This window comes from Melitaea cinxia, chromosome 4 (assembly GCF_905220565.1).
Source record: "Melitaea cinxia chromosome 4, ilMelCinx1.1, whole genome shotgun sequence".
NCBI classification, from domain to species: Eukaryota; Metazoa; Arthropoda; class Insecta; order Lepidoptera; family Nymphalidae; genus Melitaea; species Melitaea cinxia.
The window spans coordinates 14,213,490-14,236,746 of NC_059397.1; the positions used below are offsets into that span (position 1 = coordinate 14,213,490).

General features: G+C 32.5%; 1 protein-coding gene across 1 annotated transcript in view; it reads right to left on the minus strand.

Moving 5' to 3' along the window:
* LOC123670416 (synaptotagmin-5-like) overlaps nt 1-23,257 on the minus strand; it is a 68,766-nt gene that overhangs the window by 15,052 nt on the left and 30,457 nt on the right. Inside the window, exon 3 of the mRNA XM_045603912.1 lies at nt 8,721-8,864. Within this exon, the coding sequence (XP_045459868.1) occupies nt 8,721-8,864 (144 nt within the window). The remainder of the gene's footprint in view (nt 1-8,720; nt 8,865-23,257) is intronic.

Sequence of the window (23,257 nt, forward strand, 5' to 3'; positions counted from 1 at the left end):
ATCATCACTTCAGCCTATGAGTGAAGTTCGTGCTAGACATCCCGGTTTTCCGCAATCCTCATCCAGCCTACACCGGCAATCTTACGTAAATCGTCGGTCCAACGGGCCGGAGGACGTCCCATACTGCGTTTGCCAAGACACGGTCTCCACTCCAGGACCAGTATAGTACCGATTCATTTGAATAAAAGTGAAAAATCTATCTTTTGCTAAAACTACTACTTTTCCTTTACTATTTTTTTATTAAAAAAAAGTGGTAGGTAAGTAGTATGTGGTTTAATTACATACCGATCCATTGTAAACGCCATATATATTTATATTGCAGACACGATTATTTTTAGAACTCGTTACATGTATAATTACAAAGAATATTTTCTTTCAAATACTTTGAAATAACTTTAACTCAACACAAACAAAGTCGCTGTAAATAGACATTATCTTTTAAAATTCTATTAAAGACCTGAAACTCGCTGAACTAAAACAATTTAATCTTTAAAAGAAATGAACAAATTGCTATTTCTCAGCTTACCAAGTTCGCAGCTCGGTCTGTATAGCGATACGATATTGGACATCAATCATTCTTCTACTCTAGAGTTAAGAAGATAAATTCAATACTTAATACTATGAAAGTTAAGTTTTTGTAAATAGTTAAATAGTTTTTTTTCTTTGATTAGCAGAGATCGCTATCCTAAAGTTGAAACTATTTTCTTTGATTGTTACTATTTTTGTTTTTTTAAAGGTGTCCAATACGGAGTATTATGCTAATAATGCTAAGTACAACTTTTTAATATGATTAAGATAGAAATACGAACGAGGTAGACGTAAAACTCGTTGCCTTTATAATATAAAATAAAAAAAATAAAAAATAAAATTATTTATACAAAAAAACCATTGGTAAAAAAGCATTAAATCTTACATATAGATTTTTAATTTACTAAACTATTATTTACCGGATGTGTTTTTTATAAATGTTTATAGCGCATTACTTACATATCTCCATAACTATTCGCTTTAGCCTGTAATATTCCACTGCTGGGTATAGGCCTCTTTCCCCATCTAGGAGAAAGATCAGAGCTTAATCCACCACACTGATCCAATGCGGGTTGGCAGATATATTCTCTACTATGAGTAACGATCGCTACCAGGTGTAAGTATATCATTACAACCGGGACCGATGGCTTAACTTGCTCTCCGAGGCACGGTGGGGAGGCCCACAAGGACTGCACAAACATCCAGACCACGGCAAACATTTGTATATCCAATACAAATATTTGTCATTTACGGGGATCGAACCTGCAACCGCCAGCGCAATAGCTACAAACCAGTGTTGTGACCGTTGCCCCAACGCGTAGCGCCACAACGCGCCATAACTATTACAAAGTTACTATGCTCTGAGTAGGTTACTCTTTCGAATGTAATAACTAAAGAACGATTTTTGTAAAGAGACTCCTTCGAAATATCAACTTCGACTCCGCTCAACGCGTAGCTGTATGTGTATATACTTGAACTCGTTTTTACGCAAATTTAATTTGTGTGACAGCGATGCTGACGTCCAAGACGTCCTCTGAGCAACACAGTCATGTTCTTAATGCACTGTTCTTTGCGTACAGGAATTTCTTTATTTATTTTTAATAAAATTTGGAAAAAAAAATAATCAGCATGATTTTCTGGGAATAAAATTGACTTTTGAGTGTAGGTATATCTCGTCACACACACGCAGTTTCTGTGCCTACCTTTATTAACCGACTCCAAAAAACGTTGTTGTTTTAATGTATGTTACCTCAGAACTTTTTAACGTGTTGCTTGTCATGTTGTCATATTTAAATTGAATCAAAATCCGATTATAAATTCCGATAGAGTAATTTTCGAGTTATATCTAATGCGTGTTAACTTGACTATTTTTTCGTCTACCTAACTACATTGATATAATTGAAATCGGTTTTTTTGTTTGCTAGCAAACACATTTGTAATTTAAAACGCTGTAACTAGTAGGTAATAGGTACCTACATCCGCGACGCCGCGTTGGCGCAGTCGTCACAGTACTGGTTTGTGGCCATTGTGCTGGCGGTTGTGGGTTCGATCCCCGCACATGATAAACATTTGTATTGGCTGTACAGATGTTTGCCGTGGTCTGGGTGTTTGTCCAGTCCTTGTCGGTCTCTCCGCCGTGCCTCAGAAAGCACATTAAGCCGTCGGTCCGGGTTGTTATCATGTACACCTAATAGCGATCGTAACTCATAGTAGGGAGTATATCCGCCATAACGCATTGAAACAGTGTGGTAGATTAATCTCTGATCCTACATGGGAAAGAGGCCTATGCCCCGCAGTGGAATATTACAGGCTGAAGCGTAGGTACCTATAACCTAAGATGATTTAAGCATCTTTAACTACTAGATATATAAACGTTTGTAGTTTATAGATCGCTCGTATAGTCAGTCATAACATGAAATTTAATTTACTTTTATCTTCCTTCATAAAAGTGACGTGTAAACCACAAAAAACTTGTAATGAAATTCATGATAGTAAGAAGTATTAGCGTTTAACTATGTCTACTAAAAAGTGCTATTGTAATGTTAATTATTTGCTCCATTTCTTTTGTATAACAGTATAATAATTACCTAATTTAATTTAACAACCGTATAAAACATGACGTTTTAATTACATTTTTTTCATATCGCCTTTATTGTGTTTAAGCGTTTAAATTAGACTGGCTATATTTTTGATGTAAGTTTATTTTGTAGTTACTATTTTGTCTTTATTGCTTTGTGATTGGCACTGATTGTGTCAGTACCAAAAGGTAAAAATGCTCAGCGTATAACATTTAATTGTAACGAACACGCTATAGAAGTTCAATGCTCAAAGGTTAGAATTACCGGTGTTTAAAGGACTTGTAAGGTACTGTATGGCTACGGTACTAAAGAATATAGCCACCCCTTCTCTTCTTGTGGGTGTCGTAAAAGGCGACTAAGGGATAACACAGTTCCACTACCACCTTGGAACTTAAAATGCCGACCGGTGGCGGGATAACCATCCAACTGCTGGCTTTGAAAGTTACAGGCCGAAGACGGGCAGCAGCGTCTTCGGTGCGACAAAGCTAGCCCTGCGGTCACCAACCCGCCTGCCCAGCGTGGTGACTATGGGCAAAACACATGAGTTCACGTTATTTTGGCGTAGACTTGAGGCCTGTGTCCAGCAGTGGGCTGTATAGGCTGTAATGATGAAAAGACTTGCGATTTTCTTACCTTTTTTATTTATTAGTCGTTGAAACTGACCACAAACGTCAAAGAGGTAATAAAACTACGTAATTTTGAAAACTATAAAATGCGTAAAAAGTAATATATATTGTTTTAATTTTTATATGAATTAATGCAACTTTACAAAAAGAAATCTTCGTTAAATTCTGACCTCTTTTACTAAATCGAATTATAAGCTTGTCGTTGCTAGTCGAATAGTTTTTTAAATATGTTTCCATTTTGCTATTTCAATTAATTCCTAAAACGTTTTAAATCTACTGCCTCGTGTTGTGTTTGTTAATTGATCAAATAGGTAGTTATTTCAGTCCGTAGTAAAATAATTATTTCAAACTATCGTTTCATGCTATCTAACATCTATGCTAACAACTAATGAAATTAGATTAATGTTAAAAACAAACTATCTATCTATGTTTTTTTTCGTTATTTTTACATATAAAAATGGTTATGTGGTTAATTTATACGCGGTAGAAGTAGGAGCGAGAGGTATACCAGCAAAATCTCTCTATAATCTTCTGAAAGACCTTGGCCTGTCGAGAACTGCACTAAGTTCTATTTTAGAACGAGTGTCTAAGGCTGCACTAACAGGTTCCTACCAAATTTGGCTAGGCAGGGCGGGAAACTCGAGCAGTGAAGGTGAGCGTTGATGCGTACCTCAAAAGGGGCCTCCTTAAACCTACACCCAGGTCGCAAGTCCTGGGAACTGCTCTGAGTTTCTCCTTTTGCCACACGATGGACCCGGCATCCGCGCGGTGAATCCATGGTATGCTAAGAAGTTTTTCCCTCTCTCGTATCATCGATCCAATTCTTTATTTAGATTTTTATTTAAGTAAATAGGATTTATTTAGATTTTTTTAAGTAAATAGGATTGTTTAAGTTATTATTATCTATACTAGAGAAAAAATTGCTTAAACTGCGGTATTTAATATCTACTATGAGAGACTAGTTTTTCCGAGGACATGGTAGTAAATCTTAGGAATAAGTGAAAGACATTTCATAGCTTAAGACTTACTTTGATAGCTTAAGGTTTTTGTTAGCTTAGAGGCAAGACGACGGTGAGGACTGTACACACTTGTTTTGATTTGCGGAAAGAGTGTTCACCCTTTAACCCTGAGACTCGTGCAAATTTTATATTGCAATCTATTTTTCCTAGGTTAACTAGTACGAGATAAAGCGCCCAGGATAAGCCGCTTCATACAAAGATAAACTAGTTTGACCTGAATTCTTGTTTGGCGTATGAATATATTACGGAGTTACTAAAGCAGAAACGTAATATAACACCAAGAGAATACTCTGTACCTCTTTGTCAACACTTGGCACGCACAGATGAGTGTGATGGTTAGATGTAATTTCTATGAAGTATCAGTGCAGACACATTTATTATAAATATAAAGTAGAGTATTTTTTTTACTTTTTTTTATCATATAACATACACACAGTATTAGATGTACATGTGCTATTTCAGTTCAGCCTATTGCAGTCCACTGCTGGACATAGGCCTCCACAAGTTCGCGCCAAAAATGACGTGAACTCATGTGTGTTGCCCATAGTCACCACGCTGGGCAGACGGGTTGGTAACCGCAGGGCTGGCTTTGTAGCACCGAAGACGCTGCTACCCGTCTTCGGCCTGTGTATTTCAAAGCCAGGAGTTGGATGGTTATCCCGCCATCGATCGGCTTTATAAGTTCCAAGGTGATAGTGAAACTGTGTTATCTCTTAGTCGCGTTTTACGACACCCACGGGAAGAAAGGGGGTGGTTATATTATTTAATGCCGTAGCCACACAGCTAATGTAATAACACATAACAATATAATAAAAAACATTTTTGTATTTCCTTTAAGTGATAAAAGAATATAATTAATTTATCCAATAATATTTAAAAAGAAGTAAAATTCGGGTATCCGGTGAACGAACTCCAAAATCATTACTATTATGTTTAGAAGTACCTTATTTCCTTTACGTTTCCCCTTTGACCTTTCCAACAAAACATTTCGACCATCTGCAGCGTTTCATTTTAGTGTTTGTTTTAGTTATAAAGTTTTTATTACGTGGGCTCTTAGCGGAGTCTCATTAAAGAGTTTTTTAATTATTTTGGTTTCACGCGTATTTCTTTATGAAAAATTCGACGTCTCCCGGCTTCATAAAGGTAGATATTGTGCTTATAAACTAAGTCGTACCGTGATAATTTTAACAGAGCTGCAAACGAATCTGCAGCGTTCAAAATAATTTCGTAGTTTTCTAATGGCAAAAAAAAAAAACTAAAATAGGAGCAGTAGCGTCAGAGGTCATTATTACTAAACAAGTAAGGCTTTAATTTTTACAATAACAGAATTAATAAATATAAGATATTATGACTTTCGTTTATAGTATGATATTGGTATGATATTTCAAATTAACTGGCGAGAAATTGAGGAGTATCAAGCGACAGATCGGTATGCACTGTTTCCAATTTAAAGAGAGCATTCCCGGTAGGATTCAAATAGTTGCCGAGGAAATTGAATGTTGTGTGAAGCGCATCGGTACCCTTGTCGTAGAATTCATTTCAATGTAAGTAAAACTAAAGAGATGATACTTTTTAGATATTTTTTTTGTGGTATTCTACATCTATAATAATATTATAAAGATGAATGATTAGTATTGTTCAGAACAACAACCATTTTCAAAAATTCTTTTACCGGACATATCCTATACTTTAATGGGAGAAAAAGGAACTAACAAACTCAGGGGAAGGGTAGGGGGGGGGGGGGTTGAATAGGAAATATCTTCAAGTTTATTTTTATAGCTCTTATTTTTATAGCGTAGAACGATAACGGTAGTAACAGCGTTTGAAGTTTTGAGAATTTTATTACCATTACTGTTGTTGGGTCACATAAATTTACTGTTTCGTTCTGATATTTGGTAGTATGTAGAGTATATAAGAATTAGAAATTATAAATGTTTAATTTGAGGGTTAAAGTTACTTATTTTATTACATCTTTAATTGTTTTTACTCCATAATTTTAATATCAACACATTTAATAACTTAACAAACGATTCTTACAAAAGTAATATGCATATTTTTGTGTAAATACCAGTATATCGATCGCCTGTTGGTTATGAAAGTTATGAATGAGATGCTTGGTATTCGCACGAAATGTTAAACGTGTTTACTATTCGAGTATTCATGATCATATGTACTCTAGTAAAAAATGTTAACGATTTAATGACACTTATATTACATTATATACAATTTTATTATTTCTTTTTTCGATAGACTCATACGATAAAAAGTAGCTTAAAATAAAATATTAATATTCAGGAAATACTGTTACTGTTACGTTGTTTTTGACGAAATACATATGTTATTGAATAATAATTACGCTTTTTAACGATTTATCGATTCAATTTAAATATTTTTAAGCGACTTATATAGGCAGTAGTGAATACTGATGTTTATATTTCTGAAATAGTATGATGTGGTGGAGTTTTATGATATTTAAGGATGTACTTATGTAACGTCAAATCCGCAGTACCTCTATTTATTTTTGAAGGTCAATTTTCATGTCGAAATGTCAATGCCGAATAATTTATGTTTACATTTTATAGTTTGTAATGCAAAAATTATGTTATTTTGTTAAATGATTTACGTTTTTTAATAAAGTTAATGCGTAATTTAATATTTGTGGCTGATTACAAATTGAGTCAATCAAATAATCTTATTTCTTATATCATAAATACTTGAATGAAAATGTGACTGCATTTATCATCAACGATTACGCATATTACGTCTCTTGTATTCGTCGTTATTTATACGAGTAGGAGGTATATTGTCAAGTGCTGCGTTGCCGCATTTACGTGTCTAATATAGCGGACGTACTGAGTTGAACAGCAGTTCACAGAACACTATTGAAACGTCAAAAGTTAACCACGAATATCTCCATAACGATATCGAACCAGTGCTTTTTGTTTTCGTGAAAAAATGAAAAAATGTATGAAGTTATTGAAATTTTTTGTTTTAGGTGACTTACGATTGAGTACCTTTACCTTTTTATGATTACAGTTCGATTTCATCAACCTCCGATACAGAGAACACGGAGTTAAGTGAGGCTTTTATTTTCTCTAAGTGGCTTTTTCTCTTTTCAAACGATGCAGCGTAATCAACTTTATTATATATTACAAATTTATTAAAAGTTAGACAAGTAGATATATTTTATATACATTCTTATGAAATGCGATAGAAAGTCGAAAGTTATAGAAAAAAAAGTATACTTTTTTACAAAAGTATCATTCCATTGCCCTAAGAAAGAATTAACTACTAATTCTGTGCGATACGTAGGTAGTTAGGGACAAAATTTTTCGTATAAGCATATCCAGTATTATTATTGTATATTATTTATTTTGTTATTATACAAATATGTAACTAGTACTCTATTTTGAAACTACCATTACATCACTCGATATTGAAATAGTAGTTTAAAAAAAATGTTAATACGACTATTGTGCAGTTATTGATCTACCATACAAATACCATTGTGAAACGAACGTAAATAGTAAATACGCCCCAGGCCAGTAAGCTTAATGTTTTATGCCAATTGACACTGTACGGGGCGCTCAAAGAGAAAGCCGACCACGGGTATACAGAAAGCTTGGTGTACAAAAGTGCACGTATAAACTACGAGCTTGCTGGAAAATCGTATTTGCATTTGTTGATTTCATCTCAATAGCAAATTTTCATATATTTTGTAGGTATTACTTTATCATTTCACATATTTGTAGGTATAGTTATACGCTTTTGCTTACCGGTATAGTTGTTCTATAATAGTGGAAAAGGTTTTTTTTTTCGGTGTTACTACTATAAGTTTACGTATCTTTTTCAAATTTTCAATCGTTGATAAGATACTTTTTTACATTTTTAAAATTTAAAGTGGATGAAACTTGATGTTAATACCGTTCTTTCCAATCATTAATTAAATTGAATTATTAATTTTATTTTCTTGACCTTAGTAGGAAATAGCTTTAACTTTTTTATATTCATTGTTTTAATTTTTTTCCTTTCGTATAGGGCGTTGAAACTCGCAGTAGCTAAAAATATATCTTTCAATTTCGAATGTTCGACGTTTAGTAAACATTTTTGATATTACGTTCATCGGTGCAAGCTTTAGCGGGTTTGTTTCAATTTCTTTTTAAGTAAGTATCTACTTATTTGTAACTAAATGTTCCTGCTGCGTTCAAAGCTCAGCTCTCATAACGGTAATCGTAATACTCAATATTTAACTCTGTTGAGGTGTACAGCAAAAATAATTATCACTGTTTAGTACTCTGTGACTAACATTTATAATAAATTACATGTAAACACAAATAAGTGTCCAAAAAACAATTATAAATTTACTGCAATTGGTAATTTGCATAGAATCTTATCTAGATCCAAAAAACAGTAAAGTTCTTTGTAATATTCGGAGTTTTAATTACTTATATACAATTTAATTAACTTACAGTGGCTCTAGAAGTTCCGCTATCGAGGCTGCTCTGAGATGAAATGGATGGAGTGCGAGCGAGTCTCGCGTGCGGCAGCGAGGTGGCAGTCCGACTCTCGTTCAGTGGCTGGACGCGGCACTGCTCCTTGGATATTAGCATCTCCTGTAACAATTGAAAGATATGTCATTGAATATCTAAACTAAGGATGCAGTGAACAGTCTAGTGCCCAGGTAACGTCACCGAGTTTTACGAATCGGGCATGAATGTGTCATAATTAATAATTAATAATTAAATCCGTGCGTCCGTGCAAGTGAGAGTAGGTGTTTTTTATCCAGGGACAGACGACGGTTATGAAACGTAGTCGTAAAAAAATTGCTCTTATTTTAGCAAGGTTAACTTAACAATATCACTGAAATGTAATACGTGTATATTAATTTTAAGTTTAAAACAGTTACTGAAACACGTATATAAAACTTTAAAATTAGATACTTAATAATAATTAGTATATCTAAAACAAGAGCGGTAAAGCAAAATACATAACAAAATAATTCGAGTAAGTTTCTCTCACTAAAATGTTCTGAAACAAGAAAATCGATTTAAATAAAGTTTCATTTTCTATTATTATTCAAAATATAACTAAGTTCTTTTAACAGTAGTTTGCAAACATAACTTGTTGTTTTAATTGATATGATTTTATTCAAATATTGTTTTTGCTGTATTAATTATGGGGATTAAAAATACAATATGAAAAGTATCAAAGACACTTCAACTTGATATTGAAAGATCTTTTTTAACGACACGCTATTCGTTAACGGGATTTAAAAGAAATGACAAATTTCATGTACAAGAAGTCTATATATTTTTATTAAAACATTTCTATAATATCTATTTTTATTTTAAACTCGAGAATTATTAATATACACAACATAATAAACGTAACTTAAACCACAAAAAATACGAAAATTTAATGTGATGAAAAATTAACAGTATTCAATTTTTTATCTTAACCGATAAATTTCGGACATTTAAAATAAAGTTAATTTAATGTTAGCCAAATTAAAGTGAATTAGAAATTTGTATTTCTCAAACAGTCTAAATATGTAAATGTAACGTGTACTATTATATTATAGCAAAGTTCAACAGTTTAGGTATTCGTTAGTGCAAAATGTTGTAGTTTTATATGAAAGCTTAAGATTAATTAGATTACTTTGTATCTAGCTGGGTGTGGCGCCAGCTTGGAAGGCAAGTCGTGTGTGCTCGTTAGTGACCATTCCTATCACGTCACGTTCACAAACTGCTGCTACGGTTAATAATTTTCTTGCTATATTACTCGAATATCTTCTCTGGCTTTAGGTACTTTTCATTTCAATATTTCGTTTATATTATAGGTTTTCAGAAGCAGTAGCTTGGTAGACCATAACATTAATATTTTGATAATCATTAGTGAGATATTGTTAAATATCCAATAGCTTTAATTTACTGTAAATGGATGATCTTCAACACATGCCCATTTGAACACAAACCTGTATGTAATTTCAACACTATTAAAAACTAATATAAATGTCACCAGTGGAGGCAATAATTAAATAATGAAAAATACTGTAAAAACTTTAAGCCCCCATTTTATCCTTTACAGAGAGTCAGGTTGCGTATTTTTTTTTAAAGTTTGCGATTGGTTATTTAGTTTTTTCGAGATTTCGTGATTAGTTAAATGTATGAATAAATGTTTACTTTTCGGATTATGTTAACTTTCACTTTTGAATATATAGTACTCACTTGATGAACTGTTTATATAACGCAACGATTTTTAATTGCAGAAACTTTAAAGATTTTATTCTTTGACTATGTGACTTACTTTTATTAAATTTAGTTTCTACATATAATTAACAGTATACCGACTAAATATTGTGAAATAAAATACAAAATAATGTGTAAAAAACAATGTAGATTACTAGCATACGAAGTAAGAGGTTTCTTAATTTAGATTTCAAAACGTAGATAATAAATCTAAGTCAGCTTGTTGTCTAAAACACAGGAAAGGAAGGAACATTAACACCTTAGCAACAGATTACCAGAGTTAATTTAAAGGAGTTTGGCATCTTAAAATTATGCTTGGATAATCCAAATGCGAATAGATCTTACGATTAGGATTCATATATTCGTCAGCTCAGGTGTCTTAATAATTCATTGGACTTTGTCGACTCAACCTCAGTGGTCTATTGTGCCATATAAATTAGAGCAATTCAATAAAGTGACACAACATTTAATTTTGTTAAACTTTCAAGTAAATTTTGGATGAGACAATGATTTAAATTAAGTCATAAATAATGTAAAGGGATTCTCAGGCGTCTCCTAACCGACGTTTATTATTGGGTTAGTTCTTGGTCATTCGTTCACTTATAATTTACGAGTACCTACTTCGAAACTCGCTCTAATTGGCTTTGTTGTTCACACCCTAATGCATTCTGCTATACTATAATGACATTAATTAATGTAATATTTATTATTTAGAATAATCAAATACATAAAAATCTCGAGTCTTACAATAATGAATTTTATTCAACTGACTTCAAAAAAGGAGGAGGTTACTCAATTCGACCGTATAATTATATATATATATATATATTATTTATGAACCGATTTTGATAAATATTTTTTTTTTGTTGGAAAGGAGATATCCCTAGTTTGGTACCATGATAAGGAAACCAGGATCTGATGATAGGATCCCAGAGAAATCGAGGGAAACTCTCGAAAATCCGCATAATTTTTTACTGGGTGTACCGATTTTAATGATTTTTAATTTAATCGAAAGCCTATGCTTATCATGTGGTGACATTTAAATTTCATCGAGATCTGATTACAACTTTTGGAGTAATCTTTGATAATGCGTATTTACTTGACTATTTTTTCGTCTACCTATGTTGTATTACTTGTCGATATAATTGAAGTCGGTTTTTCTTCGTTTGCCTGCAAACACAATTATATTGCATTATTTTGTATTTCTACATAGATGATTCTAAAAAAATAGTGATAGTTTGCTAATAAACTAGAGATTTACGACAATATATTATAATAATATTTTCAGTAAATGTTATGTGCACAAATTTATATATATTAATTTTATAAATTCATTTTAGCGATCATTACAGACGTGTTTCATAGATACTTTTGCAATAAAATGAGACACATGTTCTACATAAAATTTTCTCATAAAATTTCGCTTTAGAAATGTTCACCTTCTAAATGGCTGAAGGCGTCCTTTTAAAACGTTCTTCCGAAAGTAATGAGGAACGAGCTCCAAAATAAAAGAATCGTTTTCCTTTCAAAGAGCTGTAACTCGACGTATTTGTATTTTGTTTTAAGAAACAACATAGACACACATGTAACTCGCTGTTTCATCCGAGATATATTTAGGTAATAGTTATCATATATATTAATACACTAAGGTTAAGATGTTTGCCTTCTTTTTAGAAAAAAACATCACAATTACTCCACATAAATTAAATATCATTTTAAATATAATTGCTTGCTCTACCGGCATTGACAACTAAACAAATTATTGTTGCTTTTGTTTTTGTAAATTAGTTAATTATTAAAATTATGTATATGACGGCTTTAATTTTGAAACAACGTCAACATGATTGACGGTCGGTAATTTTTTTACTTTTTATTATTATTATTCTTTATTAATTTTTTATTATTAATTTTTTACTTTTTACTACCGAATTATTAGCACGGGTATTGCTAGTATCCAGAATTAATACCGAATTAGAAGAAGTAAGAAAGGTTTTATTTTTCTTTGCTATTTGAAAATAAAAAGGAATAATGTTAGTGTATCAATCTCAAGGTGTGAATGGAAAAATAGGAAATCTCGATTGAAATATTGTGGCAGATTATAACATTCCAATCCATCTCCGTTGTTTCTGAGATTTATGATTAGATCAACGTTTCCTAGATAGCTCACATTATTTTAATTATATTTTTCAAAGTAAGTACATGTTGACATACCTATAGGTAGAAAGGTGCACAGTATTTACTGGTAAAGGCTATTCAGGGAAGTTTGAAAGTATCACCCAAGCAGCAAGCAGCAGCAGTAGCAAGTTAGCGTGGTATGGACATGTAATGAGGAAGTATGAACGCTATGTTGGTAAAAGATTGTTAGGGATAAATGTCGAAGGACGAAGAGCAATCGGCAGACCAAAAAAGCGATGGATGGATTGTGTGAGTGAGGATATGAGAAAGAAAGGAGTAAGCGCTAAAGTGACGAATAATAGAGAGGAATGGAAGAGGAAAACTGTGCCGACCGTACATAAGTGGGATAAGGGCAGGAAGATGATGCTGTTCAGGGAAAGTACTTCAACCTTACAAAAGACCACTCCTAAATAATACTGTTCTCAAGTTGTAATGTGTTCCTGTGATGATTAAGATAGCCAAAGCGCCTTGGGGCTAGGATCGAGACCGCGGTTACAACGTTAGTGTTGCACTGCTGCATTTGCGGTCCCATTGGTTGCAATATCCGCTTACCGACCGTACGGTTTTTGCAACTCTTGTGGAGTAAAAAATAAATTATTAATACAGTCCGTATTAATGTATGTACATTAAATTTAATTAAAATACTGTCTATTAATTTTGATTTACTTTTGACTTTCATTAAATTGTATTCTCAATTTATTTTGCGTTGGAAATATATATCGCAAGGAAGAAACGGTCTCTGAATGAAATTTAAGACTTTCATTCAATCCGCTACCCAATACCGTGGTAAAACAAACTAGCAATCCTTTTAATCGAAGAGTATACTAGCTTGTCTGTGAAATATTGGTGACATATATAATTCTCCTGTCACAATGTTAGTTACCATATTTCACCGAAACGGCTGGACCGATGTTTATGAAATTTTGTGTGTATGTCGGGTAGGTCTAAGAATCGGCTAAGTATCGGGAACACTTCAGGGGAGGGAGAGAGGGGGGGTTTAGGGGGTGTATAATGTGTATAATATATGGCAAATAAATGTTTGCGGGGTCAGCTAGTTACTATATATAGTGATGCTACTTTTCACTTCACTTTCAACTTCAATTATACTAAAAAAAATTATCAATATATTAAAAAAATTCCTTACAAAATGTTAATTAAACAAAAAACCAGAAAAATAACGTAGCGTAGCTTAGCCAAAGATGGTCTTATTATTGTCAAATCCATCCATACTAATAAATGGAACCGATCGGAATAATACTTATACCACAGGATACAGCGTGTTTCGGAGAAGCTCTTAGTAAATGATATGTTGCTGATTACTGATTACTTATCGTGTAAAAAAATATGGACGAATAGATGTCGCTAGTATTAAAATATAGTAATTACAATTACTGTAGTAAAAATTACAATTATGGTTACAAAGCTTTAACAAAATTAAAACAAAGTTAAAAAAAACCGCTCAGTATTTAATTATTAATTTATTTTACGAAGTAAGCATGCCGGAAATTAATGTTTTACACGTTAATGAAATTTTAAATTTAAATAAAGGCCGCGGCTGTCGCAAACACACAAAGCTGCGAGCAATTAATATAAAAAGCGGAGAAAGAAAGTAAGCAAGGAAACAAATGTACAATGAGGTTATTATTATTTGTATGAACAATTTTTCTTGTTTCAAAGTAAAATTCGGAAAGTGTTTCCAAAGACGATGTAAAGAAATATCAAGACAAACGTTGCTTATGTTGTCGTTAAAATAATAATTATTGACTTGATCGACAAGTTTCAAGCGGTTGCAAGTAAAAGTTACAACACTATGAGTATTTGCTATTAATTCGATTATGAACAATTTTTTTAGTTTTTAATATAAAAAATTGCATCGCTCAATTTTTAAATGGTAATATTTGTGATTTCAAACTGTTTAATGATAACCTAATTTCAATTTTTTATTGCTTAAAATTTACTCCCTTATAAATGGCAAACGAGTTTGAACGTGCCTCATTAGTTAGGCTGAACTTTACTCTAAAAAAGAAAAAATAGTGAAAAGTTCCTCGTTTGTGTTCTGTCGTTAAACAGAAGTCGTAATTAAAAACTTTGCACTAGCTGGTTCGATTTGTAACGGTTGAGGTTAGCGACGTAAATGAAAAATAGATCAGAGCGTAAAAGATAACCGCCTGAGTAATTTCGGTAATTAATTTAGTTGAGAAATTGGTACTAATGTTATAAATGAAAGTTTGTGTGGGTTGATGGATGGCTGTTTGTTATGTATTCACACAAAAATTACTAAATTGATTAAAACGAGTTTTTATGCGAAGACAGGCGGAGGTCCAAAATAATAGACATTCAGTTCAGCCTATTGCAGTGCACGGATATAGGCCTCCCCAAGTTCGCGCCAGACATCCCGGTACTCCGCAATCCTCATCCAGCCTACACCGGCAATCTTACGTAGATCGTCGGTCCAACGGGGCGGAGGACGTCCCACACTGCGTTTGCCAAGACACGGTCTCCACTCCAGAACTCGTCTGCTCCAACAGCCATCGGTCCCATGACACAGATGACCAGCCCACTGCCACTTCAACTTGCTAATTCTGTGGGCTATATCGGTTACTTTCGTTCTCTCGCGGATAGTCTCGTTTCTTATTCTATCTTTGAGAAGAACCTCAAGCATAGCCCGTTCCATTGCACGTTAAGCAACTTTAAACATGTGGAAATAATAGTCATATACAATAACTTTACGTTTAGATCTTCCCTCGAGATTAGAAATTATGAAATCGCTGGCGTAGCTGGCGAAGAGTATAAGTAATAGTATATGTGAATGTGCGGTTTAAATAGTAGTAAGATAAATAATATAAACACAAATAATCTTATTGTAACAAATTTCAGCTTTTTTTGATTCCGTATCTCAAAAGGAGAAAAAAAACGGAACCCTTATAGGATCACTTTGTTGTCCGTCGGTCTCTCAAGACCCTTTTTCTCAGGAACGCATGGAGATATTGAGCTAAAATTTATATCAAATACTCAGGTCTACTGTCCGTTGGAGCTGTATAAAAATCAAACTTTTAAGCCAACGCAATCAAAAGATATAGCTGTTTATGCTTCAAGTTTTCGACACTCGCAAGGGAATCAAAACCCTCATGATACTTCCCGTAAATTCAGAATCTTGAAATTTGGTACGAAGCAACGTGTTATAGCACAGATAAAGGAAAAATTGCAAAAAACATAAATTTTTAGTTACATTAGATAGTAAAATTATTTTAAATAATTTTGTTTGTACGGAACCCTCGGTGCGCGAGTCCGACTCGCACTTGGCCGGTTTTTTATTTTTATTTATACACATATTTTCATACTTAATATAAGTATAAAATGACGAACGTTATTACGTTTTCAATTAAAAACAATCTTTAAGGAAATTTGTTGTGGGATAAACAGCTATGAAAAATTAACATCTTAAACTTTTATACTGTTCCATCCAGCTTTGAGCAAGCCGCGTTAATAACTTTGATGAGTTTTTATTTAAGTATGTTAATTAAATATTTATCTCAACAAACTTATTAAATATTAGATAGGTATCGACGTCAAATAAATTAATTAGATTTTAATACACTTAAATAAATAGATTTTATTAAATTTTAATATAACATTAACGTCAAGATTTTTTATATCACTAGTTCAGTAAACAAGCGTAGGTACGGCTCACCTGATGGTAAAAGATTACCGTAGCTTATAGACGCCTGCAATACCAGAAGCATCGCAAGCGCGTTGCCGACCCAATCCCCAATCCCCCCCAGGAGCTCTGGTCACCTTACTCACCAACAGGAACACAATACTGCTTGAAAACAGTATTATTTAGCTGTGGTCTTCTGTAAGGTCGAGGTAATACCCCAGTCGAGATGCTCCATATTTTGAGCAGGAAATTCCTACTGTGCCCTACCTCCGTTAAACAGATTAAAAGATTGGCAAATACTTGTCATAACTTTACATCTTAGGTAATTGTATCTTATAATATTCTGCCATATCTAAAAATCCGTATCACTTTTGTATCAGACTTTCTATTTTCTATTGAAATTGATCTAAGATAAATAAATAGGCTTAGTATGGTTATTAAAAAAATTAAACTTAGAGGTGAAGAAGAACAGATTGCTATATTGTTAAATGTGCATAATAACATAAATGAATAAGCAATTTCATTACATTTCCAGAGTTCTCATAGCATTTCTACATACATTATTATTCATAAAGATAAGCAAATAAGTTTCCTAAACGTAAAACCTTTTGAAACAAAGTATTAATGCTATCAATGACTTGTTTGCACAGAGGTTAATGCTCCAGACTGAGTGACTCTGATTCCTGTTTATAGCGAAACTTTGCTTCTTTTTCCTAGCCTTGATACGTATGAATTGTGTCTATTACCAAAGTCTTGTCACTATTATTATTTTACTACTGATCATTACATTTGATTAAACCAATTCGTATCTTTTCATTGAAAAAAAAAAGTGTATGTCTCACGTTCCTAAACGCGACTACGACTAAGAACAGTTACCGTAATATTTAAAATTGTAATATTCTATTAAATTAATTAAATTATAATAAAATTAACCAATAAAAGTTTGGTGTACAATAAAGTGTAAATAAATAAATAAATAAATAACAGTCTAAATCAAAATGTAAATCGACGCTTGCTATTCGTATTAGTACTCAGTACAGTAAATGGTGCTAACATATCCATATCGAGCATCACTGCTCAGCGTCGTATCCCACGATTCAACTCCCTATATATTTTCTCATATCGCACCTTATATCGTTACTTAAGAAGCAAACACCAATCATTTAATGTTACCTGTTTTTAGTTTGTTACCTGTTTTTGGTTTGTTACGAAAAACGGAAACATGATCACATAAAACTACCTCATTTAATAGTAACCACATTAATGTCAAGAAAGTACATAAATAACATTTAAATTTTAGCGCTACGTTCCGAAGTGAACTGCGAGAGAGCGATGTTAGGATCAATGTTTCAGCCTTGGTACTATAGCCTTATTAATATATTAATATGTACTTGTGTATTGTTTGGGTTTCCCGATTCCAGACACAGCAGTAAATCCTCCTTCTAATCTTGGATACCATTGAGTGTGAGTCGTTTATTTATTTGATAATAAGTTTTTATTTATTTATTTATTAATACTTTATTGCATAATACATTAAAGAATTGTACAAAAGGCGGGCTTAATGCTAAAAGCATTCTCTACCAGCCAACCTTAGGACGTACAAGAGCAGAGGTTTGTAGGTGTGCAAAATCGGGTATTAGTAAAATTCAGATAAAGAATAAAAAAAAAGGAGGAAATATAAAGTAAAGTTAGTGGCTTAGTATATACATGAGCAAATAAATTCGTATATATATATATACCGTTTTTTCAGAAATAAATACATACACTTGGACTGCCATGAGATTTGTCATCACCGAAGCTGTCTGTGGAGTTGTGGCTCTGACCGCTACTGGCACTCGACGTTCGTTCCCTTGCTGCTCTAGCCCAGGACTCGAGCCTCTTCTGAGCAGCCCACACACCAGGAGGGCCCAACCCACTCATTTTTCCTAATATAGTTTCATTTCTTCACGATATTAAAAAAAATATGACCAGTTAATTTTTTTTAGACACTAGTAAAACGTCACTTTTAAAACTTCACAGTAAAAATAATGGGAGATTATAAAATAAATTATATAATATAATATATAATATATATAATTATAGGTCGGTTTTCGTTGTCTGATTTGAATTATATTTGTTATTGCTTTTGTATATTCTGAAATATTTAATTTTATAACTATCAACAGATCTTTATATGTCTAAAATCTATAATGAAAATAAATCTTAAGCTAAAATCTAAAAATTTATAAACCCAGTCGTAAGTTATAATTCGACTTTATGTTTTTCCAATACACAAAACTACAATTATAATCATATTTATAAGTAAAACGTGAAATATACGGCTTTCTAATATTCATTTTTTTTAACATAATTCACTTATATATTGTAATAATAACAAAAATTTAAGCACATTATCTCATGTTACTGCAATTTAAAATTTAAGAAGCTTTTAATCCTATCCACCATTATGCTGTCATTTTTTTTATACATACATACTAAGGCTGTCATACAACTTGTATTGATAAAAAAAAAATCATTTATTTCTATAATCTCTGGTACAATTCATCACCGAGTCTTCCCAGTAAGTAGTCAGAGACACCTGTATTCGGAATGACTCGCTACCTCCCTTACGGATGACAAGACTATAGTACACATAACATTTTAACATTTTAAGCTTTATAATTAAAACTAAGTGTAAGTGTTCTGTGTGTGTGTGTTTGTGTGACTGTATGTGTGTATGTGTGTGAGTGTGTGTATGTCTCTTTGTGTTTGTGTGTGTGTGTGTGTGTGTGTGAATACACATGTTATTGTGTGAGAGTTTATCTATGATTTTTAAGTAAAGCTTAAGTAGGAAATAATTGAACGAGAAAGTATTGTAACTGATGGTAAGCGATTACTTTAGCTTATAGACGCTTGCAACACCAAAAGCAATAGATACAAGAATTTCTTACATTGGTTTATTGAGCAACATAGTTAAAGTCAACCATAAACTGACTACATTATATCCAAGATAAGCTAGCTTTGCTGTTTCAAAGAGAATCACTAAGTTGTGTACGGTCAAATGTCTTCTAAATTTTTAATTAAATTGCTAGAAAATATCCATTTAATAATTAAACCAAAAGTTATTTTGTGTAAAATAGGCTTAAAGTTTTTCAATATTTGAATCCCAAAATAGTGAATCGATAAATGAATGAAGAAGAAATATTTAGTAGTTTAATAGTACGTTACTATCTATACTACTTCTGTACTGCTTAGTTAAAAGGCAGTAAAGTATAGTAATTGAACAAACAAAAAATAAGTGTAAAGTTTTGAATTTGTTTGATCTAAATAAATAGTGTTATAGTGATAATATAGGTTTAAAAAATAGGTTTAACGGGATATTTTACGGTTTTAATCGCAAAATAAATTTAATAGCTTCAAATAAAAAAAAGCAATAAATGGAGGCGTTTAGGCTTTAACTTAAGCAGAATAAGTGTAGTAAATCCAGCGCAGTTGCACAGAATTATTATTTTCGATTAATTTATAGATATAGCTTGATTACTCTTAAGGTGGGAGGTTAGTGCGTATAGCCTTTTTACACAGGTACTAATCTATACTATTTTACATAACTTATCTTGAATTTAATAACTGAGGTAGGACACAGTAGGAAATATCCTGCTCAAAATCTGAAGCAGCCCGACGGGGAAAGTACCTCGACCTTACCGATGATCATAGCTAAATAATACTGCTTTCAAACAGTATTGTGTTCCTGTGATGAGTAAGGTAACCAGAGCTCCTAGGGTAGGGTCAACACGTTTGCGATGTTTCTGGTGTTGAAGGCTTCTATAGGCTACAGTAATCGGAACCATTAGGTGAGCCGTACGCTTGTTTGCCAACCTAATTGTAAAAAAAATATACTGAAATTAGATTCAAAATAGTACTAAATAAATAATCAAATATGTAAATAAGTACTTTATATTTTTTTCGCAGTGTCCACATATTTAACACAGTATGCAGTGCTCTTTTTATGTAATTATAGTAGCGTTTTGTTAAATATAAATATTTGAAATAAAATATATTCTTATCTTTTATTCTTTATACACACTACAGCAGAAACACGATTGTCTGTACGCCATCTCAAGCGTTACTAAACTGATGAAATAACACTCTTAATTTTTGATAGTAAAACAGAAATTATCACCATCAAACCAATCATAAAACCACCACAACAACGCAGATGACGTCAAAAATAGTGTCTACCTTATATAATATTATATACAAAGTCTTAGTTAAATAAATCACCGAAACGTATGAATGTTTCAAGCTAAAGTAAGATAAAGACTCTACGTGATATAAATATACCACGGTACATGTCACGATTTACACGGGATGTTTTCGAGTGTTACTCACATTTCAAATTTATGAAAATTAACATTCATGCAAAGATCATACGAGTTTTTTTGTATGTTTGCAAGCCATCTTCCATAGTTAATTTAATAAGCAGTAGGCCATATAATAAAAGTAGAAGAAAATAATAAGGCTTATAGTTTCTTATAAGTTTTAGAGTTATGAAGTATAAATTTAAAATAAATTAGTAATATACATTTCAGATATATAAAAGACGTAAAAGAAAAAAATTATCAAAATAATTAGGCCTATAATCTCTAGTAATCTACAGTATTGGAATATACAATGAAGTAGTGAAAGTATTGATGTATTATATCGGCATACATATTTAATATATCCATAAATATAGAAAAAACGAAAAGATAATATTAAAGTTTAAAATGTAGACGTTACTATTGATTTAAAAGTAAAATGCCAGACCGTGCACAGACGGTGCGTGGGCGTCGGTTGTAGCGTACTACAGAACGTAATTGTGGGTGTTTATTTACGTCTCAAATTGTTTTAATATATAAGATTCAATTACATTGGTATTTTTTTTTACACATACGGTACTAAGGCAGGTAATTTAATTCCTACGATAAAGGTAACAGTTTGCTGATATACATCAATTTATTTTGATAAATATTCGAAAAAATAATACACATATGATAGCTAGATTTGGGGCGGAAATAGGACCCACAGCCCCCGAAGTCAAAAACAAGGTCATTGCAAACTGCGCCTACGGGCCAATTAAACTTATATCATTTTAGGGCAAGGTTTGATTACAAGAAATTAAAAAAAGAAATAATCACGGAAAACAACTGTTTTTTTTATTTGTGTGGATAAATGTGTAAGAGCTTTTAGTATAAATATTGTTCATACGAGCTATGACGGTCGTTTCTATTGAAGAAATCTCAATTAAAGGTTTGTTATAAATGTCTACTACACATTTAATTCTTATACGACGGTAAAAACTTTGCTAAATTTGCTTCTTTTTTATCCCACCGTACATTCTCTATGCAAAGTGGGTTTAAAGAACTGCGTAGCTCGATTCCGTACAGGCGATCCTTTGGGATTTTTGTACGAATCTCTTGAAAACATCGCAACGACAAACGTTGATTAAAATTAATCCTCGTTGATTACGAAAAAATCAAACAAACATTTGTATAAACCCCACTACCAGTGAATTCAAAAGTTTCAATTTATTCATTGAGGTAAAATAAATCTTAAGGGCGTATATAACATCTGTTGCTAAAAACTATCAGAAACTTATGTGCAAGATAAACTTACTCAGCAACAAGTGAAATAAGTACTAACTCTTTTAAATCAGATGAACCAAAAACTATAGAGTAGAAGAATTTACTATGTTACATATAAGTAGGTCGGCGAAAAAGTCTTTTCGTATTTTCTAGTAAAAGCTTGCAATAAAATCTTTTTGGTTATATTGTTTCTTGCTGGCTGGTTTTGATATCATGAACAGTTAAAAGTTTAAAGTTTTACTTTAAAATACAGGAAAAATGATATTTTAGTCAAGAAAAATGTTGACTATACAAAAAAGCTCGATATATGGTTACTACTACACAACATGAACTCACTGAAAGCTACACGAGTCACTGAAAGCAACCTAATGGACTGTGCACTCATTTGCGATTCTCTCTTAAGGCGTAATGATATCAAACCATTTTTGAAGAGATTGATGCCTGGTAACGAAAAGTGGAGCACCTACGATAAGAATGTACGAAAGAGATCGTGATCAAGTTCGGTCAAGCTGCTCAGGCTATCGCGAAATCCGGGTTTACACGCAATAAGGTAATGTTGAGTGTATGGTGGGATCGGAAAGGCATCATTCTGTGTGAGCTTTTACCGCTGGGCTAAACAATCTATTTGTTTGTCTACTGTCAACAGCTGATGAGACTTAAGCAAGAGATTAAAAATACGCAGCTATAATTGATCAACAGAAAAGGTACGGTCTTTCATCACAATAACGCACGACTACACACGTTTTTAGCTACTCAATAACAATTGAGAGAGTTTGACGGGCAAGTCTTAATATATCCACCATAGAGCCCCAATCTTGCAACCTCAGAATTCCATCTGTTTCGGTCTCTTCAGGATACTTTAAGTACTGTAAGGTTAACAGCAAGAGAGGACTTTCAAAACTACTTGACACGGTTTTTAATGAGAAATCTCAAAATTTTTACAGCAACGGAATCCTGTCTTTGCGTACGAGATAGCGGCAAGTTATCGAACAAAAAGGTACATATATAACTAATGTTTAATAAAATAAATTTTGTAAAATATTACCATAAATTTCTTCTATATTAAATACGAAGAAACTTTTTCCCCGACCTAATATTAGCGCATGTGTTAATAAAACTGAATTCTACGACTCAACGCTTAGACAGCTACAGACAATTTGCAATATGAGTGACTAATTGATTAAAACTGCTATTATTTATATAGATACAAATAAACCCTTTATAGAAATGTTATTTACTTACTATTTATTAGAAATATTATTTATGTTATTTATTATCAAATACAGAGACAGTTTTGTCGCATGATATTATATAATTAAGCT